A 23018-nucleotide genomic window follows, 5' to 3' on the forward strand; every position below is an offset into this window, starting at 1 on the left:
CAAGAATTGAAAAATAAGTAAACTAAAAAAAAAACTGCATGAGAAATTAAAATGTCAGAAAGAATATTTGAAAAATTACAAGGATTAATAAATAACTTTTCCTAATAATAATAATAATAATAATAATAATAATAATAACAAAGAAAAATATATTCTAATGTGTTGATATAATACATGGAATTCTGCCGACTCACATAAGGGAGGACAATAACAATTATGATGGAAGTACTGATATTGTCTTCAATATTCAAAATGAAAATGCACATTTAATCCCTGAAATATAAATACATTTGTATATTCAATCAGAAAAAAAAATATATGGAAAAAAAGGGAAATTCATTAGCAGATATATATACATGTTTATATCTAACTATCAAAGATGCTTGAGAGCAAGACAGGATGGCACTCAATTGGTATCATTTGCTTTTACCAAAAGCAAGAAACAAGTTATGATAAAAATGATCACAAACTGGACCCATGCAAAGTTCAAAGCACTGGTCAAATGGAGAAAAAGAAAAAAATACACACACATATTCAAACTTTGAACCAACATCAGAACATCCAGAAATCAATACAAGCATTCAATAAAATTTTACCCACAAAAGGTGCATTACACCATGCTGTTAGATTAGCATCTTGTGTCGATAAAATTAAACAGAAATCGCTGATCAATGCATAATAGTAAAAAAAAAAAAGAAGAAAAAAGATCAAACCATAATACGAAGATTAAGAGCTAACTTGTTAGTATAAAGACATTGTTAACTTCAAAGACCTGCAAGGACAGCAGACTAGTGAATTATAATTGGCATGCTTGCATAAAATAGTGGCAAGGATGTTTTTAGGGCAGTGGCATAATTATGCTTGATCATTACTATTCATTAAGTATCATAAAGCATGATGTAAACAGCCAACTAAGTGAGCCAGTTGATCTTGATGTACCAAAAAAAAAGAAAAAAAAATATTCATATTATGCAACAAATATGACTGCAGGGGCAATAGGGCATATACTAATAATGAGAAGATGAGCTTATCCTGTCAAGCAATACAATGGCAAGCATGAAGAACTTTTGAGAGGAAAAGTTTCAAGAACTGTAGCAATTCAATCAGTCATTGTGTTTTGGATATATGCACACCTAAAATAACTGTTTGGCCTACGACAGTCCATAGAAATAAAAACCAGTCGGATACTGAGATGCTCAGGTCAGTCATCAGTAGAAGAGGATGTAATCAAGCAAGGCAAGAAAAAAAGATGAGGAAAAAAATATATGATACATTAATGAAATCAGTACAGATTGGAAAAAAAAGTTTCTGCTGCATGGCAAGTCTATCTCAACAGCAAAATTGACAACATTAACACGGAAAATTCCATCAAAAAGTCAGGAATTCATCTGAGGAAATGACGTACGAGAAGACAAAAGGCATGCCTTGTGATCCTGCTAGCTTTACAACAGAGTAGAGTAGTTTAAACTCATCCAACAACCCATTGTGTAACTACTTGAAGTTTCCATTCTTACTAAGACCCTGAGAAAAAAAAAAAACAACTGAATTTTACAAGCTCATTTACCACTGTGAATTGCCACAAAATATGCATCAGACACTAAATCTAAACAAAAAGGACACAAGCTTCATTCACCCACCTCCCCAGACAAGCATGACAATTGGCGTTCTGTTTCTACAGTTGAAAGAAATTATGCAATCATTGTGGAGATTGCCTTATGGGAAGCTACATCCATAATGGGATGTTATATATGATTATGCTTCATAATTCATCCTAGAAATTTTCAGTGAACCTTCTGTGATTCCTATTACATGTCACTGTTAAGATATGATTATACTTCATAATTCATCTTAGAAATTTTCAGTGAACCTTCTGTGATTCCTATTACAAGTCACTGTTAAGATACATAAGAAAAATAAATAAATAAATAAGGGAAGAATTTGCGTTCTAATTGAGAAAGAAAGGTCACCATGCAGAACCAATACATTCAGCATCTATACCATCACACATCTTTGTTAGTTCTCCGGTATGGCATGTAGCGGATATCTTTCAAAGCATTTCTCTTCCTCCTCTTCTCAATGAAGGAGTCAAGCTTCCCAGCAGCCTATAAATTAATGAATCCCAAAAATGAAGCACACAGCAAACATAGTTTTAAATAGCTAATACAGATTCATGTTTTTTAGGGCTTGTTCAAACCTTTAAACCCTCATACTTCTTTACTAGCTCCCCGTGACAGATTTCCGCTGCAACAAGAACATGAAAAACCATTAAATGGAACTGCAAATGCTTGCAACAGTGAAGAAACAGGAAGGCTTCATGTTCATGGATAATCATAATCAGCTGATAAAATAATAAGTGAGGGTATGAGCGAGCAAACATTTTTTAAGGTAATATGGTCGTTTCCCTTGTTTTGCGGCTTCCTTTTCTTTCTTTATATGTTCAGATAAGACACGAGATCCAACTTTCTTCTGTTGTGCAGATTGCAACTGCTTGTCCTGAATATGCAAGGCAAGGCAAATAAGAACAGACCAATTGATGAATCAACAATATTGTACATCAAGTAAGCAAGAACATGATAACAACAAAAATAATACTTGTAGTAAACTACAAATAGTCAACAATTTTTTAAACTCAAAACTTAATGGTCCTTAGTTTTAGTGAACTATTTGTCAACATCAACCTTAAACTGTTTGTAGTTTTACTCTTATATTTGTTAACAACAATCTTAAACAATTTCTGATTTTACACTTATATACCTCCTAAAACAGAAAGACCATTCTCCAGGTTTTGGACCAACTACAGGTTAAAAAAGAACGTGGATTTTCCAATCAAATGAGAATCCCAATTTCTTGAAAAAGATCAAATTATTAAAATGGAAAATCTCACACTAGAGTATCATATTGGATAAGAACAATGACAGCCATAGTAAGGATAAAAACTGTATCGTATGCTACGCAAATAAATAAACTGAAGAGGTTGTACAAGTGTACTCCTAATTCCATGATAAGTAATTATTCACTCTTATATAATTATATTGCACTGCCTAAAAATGAATGGTGTGCTTTTTCAATATTCAATGCCAATCAATATTTTTGAACATGTGACATTGAAAGACAAACAAGAAATATGCAGTCTTTCTCTTCAATGTTTTAATATAGGAAATAGCTTAACAATCAGGTTCATAGATCTGAAGAGACTACAATTGCTCAGTAAGTCAAATAGCCTTACATGTTATAAAAAAGTAAAATCAATTTTTCCATAGAAACCATATTAAAAGGCATACAAACAAAAACAATATTAAAATGGTATGTTACTTCCGGCTTGCAACAACTTACAATCCAACAAAGGTGTTCCTTTAATTCCTTCATGACAGTTGGGTCTCTCTCCTTCTTAATTAACTTATGAAGTTTCTGTCAAGGCGTAACACTAACAAAAGTTATTCAACATAGCAAAACAATGGAAGAACTTAAATGCTAAAGATATATAAAGATAACCATCAAAATAGGATAGGAATAACCTCCTTCTCTGCAGGAAGCTCAACCTGAAACAGGAAGTCATATCTTTTGTGAAACCTGCATTTCCAGGAGAATGCAATGAATACAGTCATACACTTTCCAATGGTGCATAAAAGCTTATTGCTAATGAAAAATAGCATCAGCGTCAATGACAATTTAAAAATATGTTAGAGAACCTAAGACACTCGAATCAAATAACTCAAACACCAGAAAGAGAAAGGCTTTATTAGATTGAAGGAAGCAAAAATTCATATCCAACTTATCCCCAACATGATAGAAAAATCAAAACAATGATTTTCCCATTGAATACTTTTAACGCTGTGGAAATACTGACCCATTGTTTCTTGCCAAAGGATAGCTTTCCTAGAATGTGACAAATAATAAAACATTTGCTTAAGTAAAAGATAAAATGACTTAAGCCTATAACCCAACAGCGATTAGTCTAATGTTTCGCAATGAAAACAGCAGATGCTCTTATTTTTCAAATTTAAGATGGAAACATGATAAAAATTCTTGAGATATAGAACTTTAGCCCAAAAAAATGCCACATATACCGCCTTTCAAATAGATGACCTTAGCAAAAAAATAAAAAAATAAAATAAAGATATTTAGAAAACACAGGAGTGACTTAATCCCTCACGGCTCTCATCCGAGCCCAATACTACAGTATCTTTTAAAAAAAACAAAGAAAGACCATGACAAAGGCATTTTAAGCTTTATTTATTTATTTATTTATTTATTTATTTATTTATTTGGACCAACACAAATGCACATAACTAGCTCCTGTACCCAAATGTCAGTTCAAACCCTCAAATTTAATATCTTTCAAGGTTTAAAACAAACAAATATAAATATACCACTTTAATGCATTCCACCTTTCCACCATAAGGTCATAGCCTACTTGAATATTTTAGTGTTCACAGAACTACCCATGGCTGTATAATTATATCAAAACTCAAGCTGGCGCAAACCTAGAGCTATTCATCTTATCCCACTCTCTATTCAATTCGCTACAGTTCTATTTGACAATTCATTTTTCCTGGTTAACAACAATAAGAATTTATGGTGGAAAAACACATTCAAATGAGGAAGGGCCACCACTTGATACAAATATAAAAACATAATTAAGCAAGACATAAATAAATTATAGGCCAACCCATTTGTCATCCGTAACATAAACAAATTATAGACCAAACATAAACAACTATAGATTAAATACGCGGCACATTGTGTACAAAGCATAAAACTAATATCAAATTTCATAAACAACAGTGTGACACATTTACATTTATATGCACATTTACAGCAAAAAAATATATCACAATGATAAGAAAGCTAGACATACCCATTTGTGTCAAGAGTTCCACATAAAGATTCAAACCGGGGATCTCGTGTAACCTGCCATGAAAAGCAAACCAAACACTTGATAGGTGACAACGGTTCACAAAAGAAATATAAGAAACTAACCAAAATGAAAAATAAAATTTCTATTGCAATTCGTCCTAGTAACCCTTTTTCTTCATTTCTTTGTAATAAAAATGGAAACAATTACCAAGAAATTAAAAAAAACACACACACACACAAATCAGAAAAAAAACCCCACTTTTTTGAGCGTTTTCTTCATTACTTTGTAATAAAAATGGAAACAATTACCAAGAAATTAAAACACACACACACAAATCAGGAAAAACCCACTTTTTTGGGAGTTTGAATGACCTCCCTAAACTTTGCAACAGGCACTTTGCTGCTCATCTCCATTGGCCTTCAAATTCACAACAAATAAATAAAAACAAAAAATAAAACCAAGAAACAAATCAATCATCTCAAATCAACCAAGAAAATAAATAAACAAACATGTTCTTATGAGCACGCCCAGGCTTCTGCTGCCTTTTGATGTGAGCCTTCGATCGAGGAGCATGGGATCCATCAGCCCGTGCCTTCTGAAGTTCTCCAAGAGGGATATCAGCAAGAACCCGTTCGATCTCCTCTTCCTTCAATACCAAAAAGAGAGTGAGAGAAAGAGAAATTAAGGTTTACAAGGTGATCAAAAAAGCGATATCAAACTCAAACCTCTTTGGGTGAGGCCATTAGGTCATCATCCTCCATGGCATTGGCAGTTGTGTTCTCTCTCTGGACATTGGAGGATTGCGGCTTCTTCTCCTTCGCCATGATTCAGTGTTGAAGTTCTGAAGGATTAAGCTTATTAGGGTTTGTTATTCTGATTATGATTTTTGAGGATAATAAAAAATATTTCTGAAATAATAATAATAATAAATTATTATTATTATTATTATTATTATTATTATTATTATTGCGGATAAAAATATAGATTTTAACCGAGCACCCTTTTAAAATATATATATATGGATAATAATAAAATCTATACATATTATATGTATAATCTACTTTGAGAACGTTTCAAGAAACAATTTTAATTTTTTAATAATATTTAAGCTTTTATTTATATTACTTATAATATTAATAATTGAAAAACATTAATTACACCTAATTATTTATGTAATAAATGCCCATAAAACTTTTGAAATCCAAAATATAAAATAGTTTTCATGGTAAGAGTTGTTTAATTGTATTATTTTATATATGATATTGCCTCAAAACTCCTCACAAAATTTTTAAAATCTCCGATGCGAAGCCGGGGAAATCGTCTAGTAATAATAATAGTAATAGTAATAATATATTAAACTGTTATTATTATAATTACAGTAATGATATTTAGTCTTGATAGATAGGCTTATTAATAGATGTCGTATTCAGTATCCACGTCATTCTTTCTCTATTTAAAAAAATTAATTTTTCTTTATTATCCGAACCCTTAATCGTAAACGTTAAACTTGAAACCTCCTTCCCTATACCCTATATAGTAATTCGCAGTTTATTGTTTAGAGTTTAGGATTTCGCATTTTACTATCTAGGGTTTAGTGGTTAGGATTTAAGCCCCGTTTGGATGCAAGGAGTGATCCCCAATCCTTGAGGATCACTCCTTGTGGCATGTACAAGCCCATGTTTGGGCATGTACAAGATGGCATGGGAAAAGAAAGAGGGGGGATATATGCCCCTCAAACCCAGCATGTTGGTTCCCCTCATTTCGGTGGGTTTGAACAAACCTTGGTAAAAAAGTTACTAATATACCCCTAACAAATAAATATTGGACATTTGTTTATTTTAAGTAAAAATACTTAAATTATATTATTCAATTAAAATTTATAAATTTTAAAAATATTTAATTATAAATACATCAATTACTTAGGTTAAATATTTAATTAAAAATATTTCATATACATAATCTTTATTATGGAGGTACAAAAATAAATACATCAATAACTTAATATATATTATTTGATTAAAATAATAGAGGGTATAAAAGTAATTTTATTAAAAAAAATTTCTATACCCTCTCCTATTCATGTCCCCATTCCTTCCAACCAAACATTACTTTTGTTTTCATCCTCAATCTCTTTCACTATTTTTATCCCCATCCCCATTCCCTTCCCCATCCTCATCCCCATCCCCATATTCCCATTCCCTCCAACCAAACGGGGGTTTTGTATTTAAAGTTTATGTTTTTAAAATTTTGAGTATAGATGACAAAATGCGGAGAGATTAGTGTTGGAAACCCTGCAACCCAACGCATCCATGCCTTGGCACGAATCAAACCTGCCAAAATAGAACAAAATTTGATTAAGGTATAAAAAGTTCTACCTGATGTGCGGAGGAGAGCCGACTCACGAATAGCTATCAACCAACATTGAGGGAGAGTACAGTAAAATAAACAAAACTCTAAATCCATGCGAAAATAAAAAGAGATGAATCCCATAAAAGTGAATTTTTTACCTAGTTTGGGAGAGTTGGAATTGCAAGAGAAATCGAAATTTTTTTTGGGAGGGGATTTAGTATTTTAGAGGAATTTTTAATTTCTGAATAATGTTTTGGATGGAAATTAAAAATCTCTTTGTGGTTTGTATTTATTTTTAAAATATTAGATTTATTAAAATTTTAATGATTTAAAAATAATTAATATTGGAAATTTATTTATTTTAAATAAAAATAATCAAATTGTATTAATCAATTAAAATGTATAAATTTAAAATTTTATTTAGAAAATAAATACATCGAAAATTTATAGAAATTGGAGCCATCTAATAATTGTTTATTTTACAATTAAGATATATTATTTAATTAAAATATTAGAGGGTACAAAGGTAATTATATTAAAATTTTCTCCTGTACCCTCCTCTATTCTTATTCACATTCCTTCCAACCAAACACTACTTTCGTTCTATTAATAAAAAGAGAAATAATGGGTAGGGGATGGTAATAAAAAAAAAATGTTTTATTAGAGAGGCAATTCATTAGAAATAGGAAAAAAAAAAAGTAATTTATTGTGAATTGAAAAAATAATAAAAAGATATAATGTAAAATTACTTTTATGACCTTAATATAAAGAAACAAATTTTGTTGTTTATAGATATTTTAAATAAATTTTAAATATTATAATTAATTATTTAAATTACTTATCAATTATTTTATGACTTATATTTGAAATAAATATTTATTTAATATAGTTATTAATGATTATTATAATTAGATATTAATTATGTTAATATTTATACATCTATATTAAATTTCAATATTTATTTAATATAATTGTTATATGATTATTATAATTAGATATTAATTATTTTAATATTAATACATTTATATTAAATAGAAAGTCAAAGAAGGGAAGATGTGATTAAATGATTTTTGCACCCTACAATATTTTTGTTTAAAAAAACACTTCAATTTTAAATAAAAAATAATTATCAATTTAAAAATAATAAAATTTATAAATTCATTACAAATATTATCCATTTGAAATATTTATTATTTGAGATATTTATAATTAAAGTTTAATAATTTTTTATATAATATATAATTATCAATTTAACAACTGATAAAATATTTTAATTCATTGTAAATATTATTAAATTGAAATATTTATTACTTGAGATATATCTCAACAACAGATTAATTATTTTCATATAAAAATTAATTATCAAATTAAGAACGAACAAAAATTTCTAAATCGATCATAAATATTATCCATTTAAAATACTTATTTGAGATATTTATAATTAAAATTTAAAATAAGTTAATCCATTATTATATTGAAAAATATGCAAGGGAATGGCAAATTGATCAACAATTTTTACGGGTGAAATTTCGGCAAATTATAACTCTACGGCACGGGCATATATAAGGGTTTGGGTGGTATCTACTCCTCCCTATGTTTTTGGTTTTTCCCAAGTAATTTGATGCATATTCAAACATGGGTAAATACCAAAAGAGAGAGTGACCCCCAATACATCACTCCTCAGTACTAAACCCTTAACCCTAACTTAAACCCTAAATACTAAGCAATAAGAGATGTTTGGTCTTAAGCCATTGAATGGGAATCATTTTTTTGTGATTTCAATAACTTGTTTGAATGACAATGTATGGAAGTGAGAGAGGAACAGGTGACTAATGAGTGAAGAGTGAGCAATACTCCAAAAAAATGAGAGGATTATTCATTCTTTGCTCACTGAGATATCAAAGTTACCCCTTATTTAATAATTAATAATTTAATTCAACAATAATTAAATAGATAATTTTAATAATAAATAATGATTAAAGTCAAATAATAATAACTAATAAATAAAATAATAATTTAATTTACATAATAATTATTGTGAAATAATAATAACAAATAAGTAAAGATAATAATCCAGTTTAAATAATAATTAAATAAATAATTTTAATAATAATTAATAATTAATGTGAAATAATAATAACTAATAATTAATGATAATAATCTAATTCAAAAAATAATTAAAAAAATATATTTTTTATAAAAATAATAATTAAGGTGAAATATTTAGTTGCATGCAAATAACAATAATCAAAATATTTTATAATTAAAATATTATTATTATTTATTATAAAAGTTATTATCAAACCTAACAAATTTTCCATATTAACTTGTATTAAAAATATAAAAATTTTCTTATCATTTTTTTTTTCTTTTACTTTTCTCATTCCAATGTATTACTCTCTTGTGCCTTACCAATCACATACATTTTTTTATTCCCACTCCTCTCATTTTTATTCCTCTTCTAATTCTCTCCACTCCTTGCAAAGATTTAAATTTATAATTTAAATAATAAATAATTAATTTTAAAAAAATAAAATAATATAGCTACCAATAGACATATTGACTTGACATCCACATCATTCGAAAAATCTATTCAGTAAACTTATTTTATAAAAATATCATTACTCATGTGTAAAATATCAATATTATGATTCTTAATTATAGGCTTTCAAAATTAGAATTCATTAATATTCACAATTCATAAATAATTTAACACTCACTTGAACACCATTGAACCATAAATACACCCATATGGATTTGAACCATAAATACACCCATATGGATTTGAGTAGTGGTGGCTAGTTAATAGTCTCATAAATCATGTAAAACAAAATATACATGAAGCCGAAAGTTCGACTTTCTCCCAAAACATGATCGACTATTTAGTGTGTCCGCAATATAAAAAAATAAATAAATTAAAGTTTTATGAACCAACATGCAAAGAGAAATACACATCATTAAAGAATTCCTAGCATTGCTTCAATCAGTTGTAATAACAAACATACAATATCCTCGAGAAGCATGTGACAAAAATAACAATTTCATTTTACTCATAACCACAAATGTTTATAATTTATATCACTATGACCACAAAATTTTTTTTGTAACACAAAAACCATTAACTTTTCTTCGGTTGCACATGTGGCCATAATGACCTATTTTAATACAGTTTTCGGCAAATTTGCTGACATGACGGCGAAGAACACCTTAAAACAAGGTATTATGGTCACACATACAACATGAAAAAAGTTAAGTGGCTTTTGTGTTACCAAAAAAAATTTGTAGACACAATATTATAAAGTGCGAACATTTATGGCCAAGAGTGAAATGAACTCAAAAAATAACTCATCAAAGCAATGTTGATAAAAATTAAATTAAAATAAAGAAAAAAAAATTAGATGAAAATTGTTGTTCTTGTATAACTCTTTTTTGTATGTATTTCTGTTCCTCTGACAGCTTTGTGCATTATTATTAGATTATTCAGGTTTCCTTTCTGGAGAAAACTTTACATATACTCACATCAGCTAGACAAGAAAATTCCTAAATGCAGAGATAAACTTGGGAGTCAAAAGCAGCAAAAAGGCTAGTATTGATCCGAAAAACAAATTGATCACATACCGCAATGGGTCGGTCTCTGTTTCACTGCTTGTATCATTTGCAGATGATGAAATAAGGGATGCCGTCGGAAGTGCTTCAATAACTGCATCAGCCAGATCTGAAATGAAGGATGGGGTACAACCAAGAGCAGGGACCCTGCCCCAGTTCTCAATGCCGGACTCTAAAGCCAGATGCTTGTATTCCATATCAATTTCTTCAAGAGTTTCAATGTGTTCACTGACAAAGCTGCATATGGGAGAAGGCGACGGATAACTTTTGAGATGAATTGATTGATTAATTAATGAAATACTTTTTCAAAAAACATATGTCCAAACACACATGCACACATGAAAATATGCAGTAAATTGCATGTTAAACAACACAAAACTGTATTCCAAGTCACAGCCATAACCAGATAATTGCTAAGAAATATGAACTTCAGATAAGAAATCCTCAGCAAACCAAATCTAGAGCATCCTAGTGCGCAACTGCCTATGGTTAATTGCAAACACAGTACATAAAAGCAATGTTATTGTAGAGAGGAAAATGATGACCAGATTCTACCTGATGGGGACAGCCAGAAGGCTCTTCACACCCTGCTGCCCAAGTTCAACCAAGACTTCATCAGTGTAAGGCTTCAACCATTGAACAGGGCCGACTCGACTCTGCCATGGTCAGAATAATGTTAAAATGTAACTATGAACTTATCAGGTAGAATAGTGATATCTTATACGTTTGATTTTTATAGCTTCAGATGTCAAGAAATTAATTTATATCAAAACTTGCTGCTACCAAACTGGAAAACAAAGAGATAGTTATAACTGCAATACCTGATAAGCAAGAGTATGAGGATTGCCAATCCCTCTTGATTTTAGTTCATCCATGATCAGGTTGATACAATCTTCCATCTGATCTCTGTACGGGTCTCCTGCATCCTCAACATAGCTAACTGGCACCCCATGTGCACTGAAGAATATCATAACCTATGATTGCAAAATGAATAAGGTTGTGAATATTTCTACTTTAAAAATCTCATTGACTGAGCCTTGAACTGAAAAATAGTCAATAATGAGAACTCCCACAAAGTGTAAGGAATAAAAAAATATCTGATCTCTAAGAGCAATCATTAAAATGACAATAAATAATATTAATAATAAATCAATTGTACATGGGAATGAAACCAAAAAATTTATTCAAAGAAAATATGAAATCAAACAAAATAGCATATTATTAGTCAGTTGAAACTGCTTTAACTCTATTTGCCATCCATGAAGAGCAATGCGGATGAAAATTAAGTAAATACTTGATGGGTCATAATCTTGCAGAAAAAAGATGGCTTTAACTATCAGAATTTACCCAAAGAAAACCATGGAACCAGGGGCCACTCAAGTGACTCAATATTAGCTATTTGTTCATCACTGAGTTTATTTATTTACAATATCATTACAGTTATATACCTGCAAATGTCATTATCATAATGATGCAAAATTCAAACAAAAAAAATTGTGCAGAATCCCAACAAGATTTTCTAAATATGCAATAGATGTTAGCATGCGTATAACACAAATATGCATAGGTCTGCCGCAACAGTTGTCACTGGAAGGTTGCTTTACTAACAAACATATTAGATGATGTGTACGAAAGCAGAAAAAGTGTCTTGACATGCCATTTGCCATTTTCTACCCTCCATGATATAAAATATGATGCACTACTATAGTGATTGGCGAGTTATTGTGAACCCAAGTTCAGTTTGTCAATCTCTAACAAGGTCAAAGTTTAACACACACACACAAAAAAAAAAAAAAGAAAGTTGAGAACAAAAGCAAACAAACACAAATTTAGTTTAAACTATATGATTTGGATCAGCAGGAGTATTCTCCTTTTCTCTTTACTGCCGGTCATGTAGTGCATCAGCCAAGCCACCCAACATATTACAGGAGAACTTAAAACATCACCAAATCCCTGATGAAAGCCTGGTGCAGACCAGCTATGCATTTTATCTGACTGGCAGAAGCATACCCTTTTTCTTTTAATAATGCCCACCATGAAACAAATGCAATATAACTATAGATATTATTGGAGACCATAAAATATAGATCAACAAATGCAGGATGCCAGTTATTTACATTGTTGAATTAAAGAGACATCCCAAACACTTGGAACAATGCACAAACCTTCAAACAACACAGATAATGGCAATAAATCAAATCTCCTACCCAAACTATCCTGTTGCAATTAGAATTATTCTTTTCACTTTTTCCAGTTGATTGTTGAAAGGAGGAATGTTACAGGATGAAAGTATCTTTTGCATGGAAAGACTACAACAATAAGGGCATCACATAAATGGAAAATAAATATGATTTATGAACATTACACACAAAAAAACGATAAAGGAAAGGTTAAGTGTAGGCCTTATCGTCAATATGTCAAATTATTAAACCCTAAAGAATGGGAGGTGGAAAACGGAAAGCACCGAATGATACATTGATAGAGGAACAAGGTGGGCACCTTTAGAGCAGTTTTTGTAAATCACAAATAAAAATAGCAAAGATAGATAGGTATCTGTTAATGTTTTCTAGACCAAAGCCCACATATCTACAGGTCTATAAAGACAGGTGAACTAATTCAGAGAAATACCTCCTGAGGGTTAGCAAAATTTGAAAGCTCATTTTCTATCAAGTCAGCCATAGACTTAATGTATCCTTCTCGTTGATACCACGACTCAATAATAGAAATTGGTAGTTGAGCAAAATGATCATCTTCCCTGAAAAAAAATATTAAACTCTGTAGTACCCAACTCTGTGACAAATCAAACTTCAAGCATAATCCAGAATAATCTAGAAAAGCAGACTTTATTCACCTGAAGATGCGCATAAGAAGCTTTATGCTTGACCCACTTGTGGATATAGAGAATTGAGGATATAGTGGAAGAACTACAAGCTTGGTAACATTATCCTTCTTGATCTATCACATACAAAAACAACAAAAATGTCATTAACAGGGACATAAATGCAAAACCATGTCAATTGATGAGGTTTATTGAAAAACTTTAATACTGTACTTCTCAATCCATCTAGGTAAGAATGTGACTAAAGAAATTCAGACAATTTAAAACCACAGATATCTCATTGATCTCGAGTTGGTTGAAAAAATTATTTGTTTTTTATTTTTAATATTATTTATTTAACTTTTTCATTGGATAAATGGTGCCACACAAGAATGTTATAAATAAACATTGATCACATTTCATTAAAGCAAATAATGCTTTTCACCATTCATTTTCTCACATTAAAAGATTTCACCTAGTTTTTCTGTCTTTATTATTTAAAAAATACTCTTGTCTGAAGTGGTTAAAACAGTGACTATGAGATCCTATTTAGACATCCTATTGTAGAAACTCTAGATAAGCAACCTTTGTACAAGATGAAAATCAGGCAAATTCAAGATCTCAACTAAGCTCTAGAACATGCAATGATGGCTGTAAAATAGGTTATTGGAGATTAACAAAAAGAACAAAAAGGAATGAAAGATCAGCAAGAAAAAGATGGTGCAAATTTGAAACAAACCTGATGAATGGCCATTTCAGTGAAAGGATGCCAATATCTCATTGCAACATATACATTTGCATTAACCTTCTTTTCTTTGAGAGCTTCTTTTAAAGCGCATGCCTGTAAATTCAAATCATATATTAATGCACATCGATTTCCGATTAAGATTGTCATCTACTTCAGGGTTTCCACTCTCAATATCAGCATTTATACAAGTAACAGGACTAATGAAGTTTCTGGGTATGGTAAATCAGTAATACAATAACTGTAAAAAAGAAATTTAAACTAGAAAAGATATGTAGCATTGTAAAAAATAAAATTAACACTTACATCTTAGCTAAAAATAATGAAACAGAAAACATTCCAGAAAATTTAGAAGGAATGAAAAGATGAGAAAGAAGTGCACCTGTTCATCTGTTATCCTACGCAAAGGTGACCCACCACCAATGGCAACATAACCTTCTTTGCTTTTTGGAGCTCTAAAAACTGAAATAAGTTGAGCTAATGGTCGTTGAAGAAACCGGAATAATCGGGGGAGTCTTATGATATCCTGTCAAAAGAAGAAAAAACAAATCATAATCAAATTCATCACCATCCAAATTCATTAAAACTATATTTGGGTTGACAAATTCTTATAATTATAATATACAAACATCTAGATGATAAAATCACAAAAGCTATGGACACACTAGAGCATGACATTCATAACCAAGATTGCATATCAACGGCATGAAATTATATAAGCATTCAAAAAATAAGAAATTTAATTATAAGGAACATATTTCATACAGAAGAATCACATACTGGATCAGAAAACAAATTGAATAAAAATGGTTGAACATCATGAAGTTTCTCCGGGCCACCAAGGTTTAACAACAGCACACCAATTTTTTCTTGAGAAGTATTCATCTGAACTCCAGCAAAGTTCTCCTCCAAGGTACATTCTCTTATAGAAGAAAATGTCTTCCCAAGCAGTCGTCTTTCCTGAACAGGAAGCTGAACATTCGGTTTGCCATTCATCTTAAACTTATCAGAGGATGCATTTAGGCGTAAAGAAAATTGCCCATGTGAACCATTAAACAGAAACACATATTGTCTATTGCACACCCTGCAAAAATAAATAAATAAATAAATAAATAGATAAATAATAATAAAATAAAAATAAAATAAACCAAGAAATCCATTGAAAGATCAAACAAGGAGAAATATTCATATGGACAATCAAATCAAAACAGGAAAATGATTTTAAATGAGAAATTTACAAAATTGGTGGAGAGAATGTTCTCCGATGGCAAAGGCCGGAGAAATTTGTGTTGGAAACCCTGCAACCCAAGGCATCCATGCCTTGGCACGAATCGAACCTGCCAAAATAGAACAAAACTTGATCAGAAAAATAACAACCAATAAAGTAGAATAAACAAAACCCTAAATCCATTAAAAAAATGACAGAAAGATGCGAAAATTCCAAGATCGGCTTCAAGCAATCACCGAAATCTTATAAAAAGAGATGAATCCCAAGAAAGTGAATATTTTACCCAGATTGGGAGAGATGGAATTGCAAGAGAAATAGAAATCTAAGAGCGATCTCTAGTTTCGCAATCCCAAATGTTTTATAGTATTTGGGTTTAAAATTTTAGGTTTTAGATAATATTTTATAATGTTTTATAATTTTTAAAGTTTAGGAATTTATACAATTTGTTTATGGAAGAAAGAATGATATGGATGCCAACTTGGCATCCACATCATTAGGTCTATCTATTAGGCCTAAATATCATTATTCTTCTTATTACTATTATTATTTCCCCTCCCCTTAGCAATATATATATAATTAATTATTTGTATCCTAAAACTTCAAATATGTCCTTAAATACCCTGCAATAAAATAAATTGACATCTTTTAATATTAAATAATGAAATAATAAACTTATTTAAAAACTTTACTATACATACACTGAGTTTACGGGTTTCAAAGTATAATTTTTTTTATTAATGTGACAAAAATGAATTTTTTCCATACTTACAAGCAAATAGAATGTTTTTGAGTTTAAACAGACAACTACCATAAAAGATATTTCTAAAGAACCAATACACAGTTACAATATATATATATATATATATTCTTAAATGCACGAAACAAAAATTGATGCTAATATAATCACTGTACAGTCCTCAATTCTCAAACTGCTCTCAAACTGCTCTGTATGTTAATAACACATTTAACACCAAAAATTAAGCTCTTGCAATTTAAAAATAAGGACAAGGCTAAACAAATTCTTTAGTTTTTTTTATGCAATCATAAAATGCATCCATAAATTCAAAATACATAAAAGTACATTTTTAATCAAGATAGATGAAAATATAAATAGAATTTAAAATGGAAGTTTAAATACTTAAAACAAATATCATACTAATCGACAAGTATTTGATCAAATACCTTGAGGTTAAGAAAACTTCAATGTGAAAGGAAACAAGACAACCTTCGGTTTACATCTATACTCTTAACATTTTGGTTCAGCAACTTTAGGAAAGGTACTTTTGTATTTCCTAACAATAGAGTAGGGAAGAAGGACAATTAGGCATTTATATGCAAACCCTCAAATTATAGTTCAAAACAATTAATTATAATTGAGTTCATGGTAGCCGGAGAGGCATATGAGCAAATATTAGTGTTTTGTAGAGGACTAAGTGCACATCTTATATTTCAAAGTACGCACACAATTATGAGATTTTCTATAAAAATCACTATATAATAAAGGGTAATACAGTAGATAGTGCAAAACTAGTATATTTGGAATAAAAACATAAGTTAAATTTCCAACATAACCGAAAAGTGACATTGCATGGTTACTAGGCAAGAATAACAAAATCATGATTTGTTGGAAAGTTTGAAATCCTAAAGTTGTTATATTTCTTGGAATATTGCTAAATCAGTGTTTACTAACACAAGCATGTTACTTGGCTTTACAAGTTGCATGTGAATAAACACGACGAAACAATTAAGATACAAATGAAACATCAATGAATTTTCCTGCACAAATGAACTTTCTGTCTCTCATCTAACCATGATCATGGAACAAAATTCAACATTACCGCAATGTAAAATATGAAAGAAAAAAAAAATTTAAAAAAGGGCTTGTACCATCAAATATCACATCCTCATTCCAAAGAATAGGAAAAAAGAGAACCAAAACTAGGGTTTGCAGCTAAAGCAAGACTTAAGATTGAGAACAAAAATTAATTAACAAATCCATGTATTCCCAAAAGATAGAGCAACCCATCCTCGAAATTCAGCAAATTTAGAAGGATTGTGCTAAGTTTACCATCTAGGTCCGTTACAAATTAAAGATAGGAATCAAAATCCAAACCTTAGAAAAGCTCAGAGGAGATCCCAGGGGAGGTCAGCAAGACTCCGACGAAGAGCCAGGCGGTGAGATCCGGCAACGACGACGGACACGGCGGAATCCGACAGCTAGGGTTTCTGGTAGAAAGGCGAGAGCTTTGCCCCGAAAAGAAAACAAAAATGCGGTGTTTTTTTGCAAATACCCCCCCTGACTTGTTTATAACTGTGGGTACTTTTTGGAAATACACCCTTGACTTGTTGAATATTACATTTTCATCTCTTTTATTCTAACAAGTTCAAATATTGTAGAAATTAATTTATTTTAAAGTTTAATGGTAATAGTCTTAATCAATATTTTATTAAATTAATAAATATTTATTCCTTGATGGATGTTATGTGAACCTTCCGAATGATGAGGCCAACCCCTTTCCTCACCAAAATATAATAATAATAATTATTATTATTTTAATAATAATATACCTAATAATATTCCTTAAAATATTCCATCATGAATTAGACCAATACATAATAATTGTATAAAATATGAGTTTTGTGTCAAGTTGAGGGAAGCTAAAGTTATAATTAAAAATAGAAAAATAGTTCATATATATCTAAAACCAATGTCTTGTTCATTTATTATTTTAAATAATTAAATGAGTGTATCATTTGTTATCTCACTTTGATTATATCTCAAGATATAAATTTTTTAACGAAGTGGTGTATGAAGGACCTGAATGTAAATATGACAATACTTTGGAAGTATTTTAAAACATTGGTTTGATAAAAAAAATTTAGATTTCAATTTTAGTCCTCTTTGATGAGGTAATTTTTTCTAGAGCGGAGAGAAAAACATCATTGGAGTAAACTTTTTTTTTATTTTAAATAACCATTTACTCTTAAGTGTAGGAAATAAAACTTCTCTCATGTCAGCATTGCTTGTTTTGAATTTTTTTTCATTAAAATGGAAAAAAAGTAAGTTTTTAAACTCACTTACTTTACTTTATAATTTCTTTTGCTTCATTTTTTGTAAAATGAATATATAATTTTGATATTGATTGAAAATAAAGGTTACAGTATATGTTAAATCTAACTTAACGTGAAAATTGATAACATTAACACTGACTGAAAAATTCCAATAAAAAGTCAAAAATTCATTTGCTCAATTGCCATATGAGATAATAAAAAAATGTAAGAACTAGAGCATAGTCTAATGGTTTTCTACTTTATTTGTGCTTGAGAGGTTTCGAGTTTCGAGTTCGAAACTTCTCAAGTACAATGTAAAAAAATAAAAAAAATGTTTGTTGCCAATTTATTAAAGAAAAAAAAAACAACAACAACAAAACGTGCCTTGTGATCATGGGAGTGAAGTAGTTTAGATTCATCGAAGAATCCATTGTGTATCTATTTGAAGTTTACAACATTCCCTGAGAAAAACACAACTGAATTTTACAAGCTCATTTATCATTATAAATTGCCACTAAATCTAAACAAAAAAGACACAAGCTTCATTCACCAACTTCACTAAACAAGCACAACAATTAGTGTTCTGTTTCTACACTCAAGAAATTTTGCAAACTTGTGGAGAAGCTACATCCATAATGGGCTATTCTATATGATTATTATGCTTCATAATTCATCTTAGAAATTTTCAGTGAACCTTCTGTAATTTTTATTACATGTCACTGTTAAGATATAGAAGAAAAATAAATAAATAAGGAAAGAATTTGCATTTTATTTGAGAAAGAAAGGTCATCATGCAGAACTAATAGATTCAACATCCATGCCATCACACATCTTTGTTAGTTTTCCAGTGAGGCATATAGTGGATATCTTTCAAAGCATCTCTCTTCCTCTTTGTTGCAAGCCCGATTTTGTCCCACCTTATTAGGTTGATCTTTTGGGAATGTAGGTCCTCCGCTGTATGCATTGTTGGTGCTTTCGTTGAGAAACAGGTGCTTTAACTAACCATTCGTATCGCTCCTCTTCTCAATGAAGGAGCCAAGCTTCCAAGCAGCCTATGAATAAATGAATGCAAAAAATGAAGCACAAAGGAAACATAGTTTTAAATAGCTGAGATAGATTCATTCCTTAAGGCCTATATTAGAACCTTCAAATCTTCATACTTGTTAACTAGCTCTTTTTGGCGAATTTCCGCTGCCATAAGAAATTCAAAAATCATTGAATGGAACTACAAGTGCTTGCGTTGAAGAAGAAGCTGGATCTCTGTCATGTTCATGCATAAGAAGTGAGGGTATGAGAGCGAAAACATTATTTAAGGTAATATGGTTGTTTCCCTTGTTTTGCAGCTTCCTTTTATTTCTTTATATGTTTAGATAACACATGAGATCCAACTTTTTTTTTTTTTGCCAAGATGAGCGGTTTAGCGGTTAAGAAAGACAGAGGCGTGCACAAGCCTCGACGGAGTAAGTGAGAGCGGAGCCCGCGCACACATGAGCGCTGAGATCACTCGCACACAATCACTACTCACACTCCCAGAAATGTGTCCTCACCCAAGATTCAAACTCTCACCACTTGTGAAGGGTTCTATTGGAGACCCGGCTACCAATAGACCACTTGATCGTTGATTCCAACTTTCTTTTGTTATGCAGATCACAGCTTCGCTTGTCCTGCATATGCAATGCGAAGCATATGTGAATGGATAGTTTATAATATTACAACAATCAATCAATCAATCAATCTTAAACTGTTACCATCAATCTCAGAGGTTCTTAGCTTTAGTGTACTATTTGTTAACATCAATCTTAAATAGTTGTAGTTTTACTACTATCTATCTCCTAGAACAGCAAGGGACCAATCTCAAGGTTCTAGATCAAATATAGGTTCACACTAGAGTATTGAAATGGTAAATCTCACACTATAGTATCATATCAGACAAGAACAACATTGACAGTCAAAGTGAGGATAAAACATACATCATAGGCTACAGAAATTAACAAATTGATAAGGTTGTACAAGTGGACTCCCAATTCCATGATAAGTAAATATATACTCCTGAGTAATTGCAACTTGCACTTTTTAAAGATGAATGGAGTGATTTTCTGAAATTGAATTCCAACCAATATTTTTGAGCATGTGATATTGAAAGACAAACAACAAGAAATTTGCCATGTTTCTCTTTGATACTTTAATTTGGGAAATAGCTTAAGCATCAGGTTCATAGCTCTAAAGAAAAAAAAAAAATACATGCACATTCATTAGTTGTCAACCAAAATTCCATTGAACAAACTACCATTGCTCAGTGAATCAGATATGCATACATGTTTCAAAAATGCCCAATCAATTTTTTCCACAGAAACCATATTAAAATGCATGCAAATGACAAAATATTAAAATGGTATGTAACTTTCAGCTTGCAATAACTTACTATCCAACAAACATGCTCCTTTAATTCCTTGACAACATTTGTGTCTCTCTCCTTCTTAAACAACTTCTGAAGTTTCTGTCAAAGTGTAACACTAATGATAGTTATTCAATATAACAAAACAATTATAGAACTTAAATGGTAAACATATACAAACAATAACCATCAAAATAGGATAGGAACAACCTTCTTTTCTGCACTGCAGGAAGTTCAACCTGAAATAAAGAATCATATCTTTTGTGAACCTGCAGGCCAAGGATAATGCAGAGAATACAGTCAATACACTTTCCAAAGGTACATAAAAGTATTTATGTTACACGCCCGCTTTAGTCCCACGTAGCCTAATTGTGGCTCTCTGTTGTATGTAATTATTGGTGTTCTCGTTGAGAACAGATAGTGCGGGGCTAACCGACAAAGCGTCTGTCCAGAAAAAATATGAGTAAAGTATTGCTGAAGAACAATGTTGCAAGTCTAGTTTAATCCCACGTCACCTAATTGAGGCTGGTCTTTGGGCAATGTGAAAAAAAAAAAAAATCACTGTAGAAATTTTTGGATAAAATGTGTGGAAATACTGACACAATGTTTTTCACATTAAAAAAGGACAGCTGGATTAATGTGACAAATGATATATAGAACCTTTGCTCAAGTAATACAAACTCAAGATTAGTTCACACAATACTGACCCATTGTGTGGAAATAATAAAATATACTTATTAAGCTTTCTAATCATGAATGTGATGTCACACTAGTGTTAGACACTAAGCACTTAATCATGATTTATTAGAAAATTGAAACTATGGAATTATTATATTCATATGAATATTGCTAAATTAATGACGGCTGAACATAGGCATGTTCAGTGACTTTAGAAGACTTAAGGAAATTTGGTAAGATTAGTTCAACAAAACACCTCATAATTCACTATTTGATCTCCAACCCATTCTAATTATTTGCATAACTATTGATAACAACTAAGTCTTAACTACTACATGCATTGTACCAACCAGCTAGATGAACATAAGAAAAAGATTTAGGTATATTTAAAATTTCCATGTATGAAAACTATTGGAATATTTAGGAGTTCACATAGAAAACAATGTGAAAAAAAAAATGTTTTTGAATTCCATATAGCATAGGTTGACGCTGTTATTTTTTTATGTTGTATTTGGAGGGCACGCATTAGTTTGTGATAGAGGAGAACCAAAGAATAACCTGGTTGTAATACACAAGATTTTTTATGGGAGATTTATATAAAGAGCACTTCTCTTGATTTTTTCCAAATGTGTATGTCAAGGGAATTTATTCATTTTATACCTATATGTTTATTGACTAATAACATTTATTATTTTTGTAAATAAATAAATAAAATAAAATAAAATAATTCATTACATCACTCTCCTATTCATCAAGACTATTTTAAGATTAAAAAATTAAAATACCAAAATTAGATGTGGATTTTCTGCTTTCATTTCTGTAAGAAACGTCTTGGAACAAAAATGCTTCAATATTTTGATGGGCAAACATGTTAATCACATATTTGGGATTTTATAATTATATTTATTTATTTATTTATTTATTAATGATTGTGATAAGTGCAAGAGCAATCACTATCTCGTGTGTACAGTAATAATTATCATTTATTTGTACATTTTCATCTAACCAACATAGAGATTGGACTACAAATTCAATTACGTTTAGACTTTATGATATTTATTGAATCACAATTATTAAATATTAAAATATGTTTCACATTATAGTAAATGCCGTGTGTGTACAGTAGTAATGATAATTTATTTGTACGTCCTCACCCAACTGATATAGAGATTGGACTGCAAACCCAATTGTACTTTGGTTTTATGGCTTTATATTTTTTTATTGAATCACAATTTTTAAATATTGAAATATATTTCACATTATAGAAATGCCCAAAAATAAATAAATAAA

General features: G+C 30.4%; 2 protein-coding genes across 4 annotated transcripts; both read right to left on the reverse strand.

The window, feature by feature from the left end:
- Window positions 1–154: 154 nt before the first annotated feature.
- LOC120272063 (ribosomal RNA processing protein 36 homolog) lies at window positions 155–5728 on the reverse strand. 3 transcript variants are annotated; one of them, XR_005540116.1, is made up of 11 exons: window positions 5584–5728; window positions 5368–5504; window positions 5209–5275; window positions 4859–4911; window positions 3516–3570; window positions 3334–3408; window positions 2376–2493; window positions 2195–2241; window positions 1968–2102; window positions 1406–1521; window positions 155–273 (listed from the first exon to the last, which is right to left on the reverse strand). XR_005540116.1 is itself a non-coding variant. In XM_039278799.1 (10 exons), the coding sequence occupies exons 1-9, from the start codon at window positions 5680–5682 to the stop codon at window positions 2001–2003; spliced, it is 753 nt and encodes a 250-aa protein (XP_039134733.1). In that variant the 5' UTR covers window positions 5683–5728; the 3' UTR covers window positions 1251–1521; window positions 1968–2000. The 3 variants fall into 3 exon arrangements, 1 of the variants encoding a protein (XP_039134733.1); XR_005540115.1 differs by lacking the exon at window positions 155–273 and adding an exon at window positions 739–772; XM_039278799.1 differs by lacking the exon at window positions 155–273 and having other exon boundaries at window positions 1251–1521.
- Window positions 5729–10601: 4873 nt separating this feature from the next.
- LOC120272062 (ferrochelatase-1, chloroplastic) lies at window positions 10602–17871 on the reverse strand. The gene is made up of 10 exons (XM_039278798.1): window positions 17718–17871; window positions 15615–15713; window positions 15157–15460; window positions 14759–14902; window positions 14371–14472; window positions 13665–13768; window positions 13442–13568; window positions 11635–11787; window positions 11369–11469; window positions 10602–11050 (listed from the first exon to the last, which is right to left on the reverse strand). Exons 2-10 carry the CDS (start codon window positions 15692–15694, stop codon window positions 10732–10734), a joined length of 1434 nt encoding a protein of 477 aa, XP_039134732.1. The 5' UTR covers window positions 15695–15713; window positions 17718–17871; the 3' UTR covers window positions 10602–10731.
- Window positions 17872–23018: the final 5147 nt, after the last annotated feature.

Source organism: Dioscorea cayenensis, chromosome 11 (assembly GCF_009730915.1).
Source record: "Dioscorea cayenensis subsp. rotundata cultivar TDr96_F1 chromosome 11, TDr96_F1_v2_PseudoChromosome.rev07_lg8_w22 25.fasta, whole genome shotgun sequence".
Lineage (NCBI taxonomy): Eukaryota > Viridiplantae > Streptophyta > Magnoliopsida > Dioscoreales > Dioscoreaceae > Dioscorea > Dioscorea cayenensis.

Excerpts from the sequence above, each read along its gene's own strand:
- LOC120272062 (XM_039278798.1), bottom strand. The coding sequence starts at position 15,694 with ATGGATGCCTTGGGTTGCAGGGTTTCCAACACAAATTTCTCCGGCCTT. Across the intron at positions 15,461-15,614 it reads ACATTCTCTCCACCAATTTT|GGTGTGCAATAGACAATATG; the intron begins GTAAATTTCTCA and ends TTATTTTTGCAG. Across the intron at positions 13,769-14,370 it reads CTGAAATGGCCATTCATCAG|ATCAAGAAGGATAATGTTAC; the intron begins GTTTGTTTCAAA and ends TGTATGTGATAG.
- LOC120272063 (XM_039278799.1), bottom strand. The coding sequence starts at position 5,682 with ATGGCGAAGGAGAAGAAGCCGCAATCCTCCAATGTCCAGAGAGAGAAC. Across the intron at positions 3,409-3,515 it reads AGCTTCCTGCAGAGAAGGAG|AAACTTCATAAGTTAATTAA; the intron begins GTTATTCCTATC and ends ACGCCTTGACAG. Across the intron at positions 2,103-2,194 it reads AGAAGTATGAGGGTTTAAAG|GCTGCTGGGAAGCTTGACTC; the intron begins GTTTGAACAAGC and ends ATTAATTTATAG.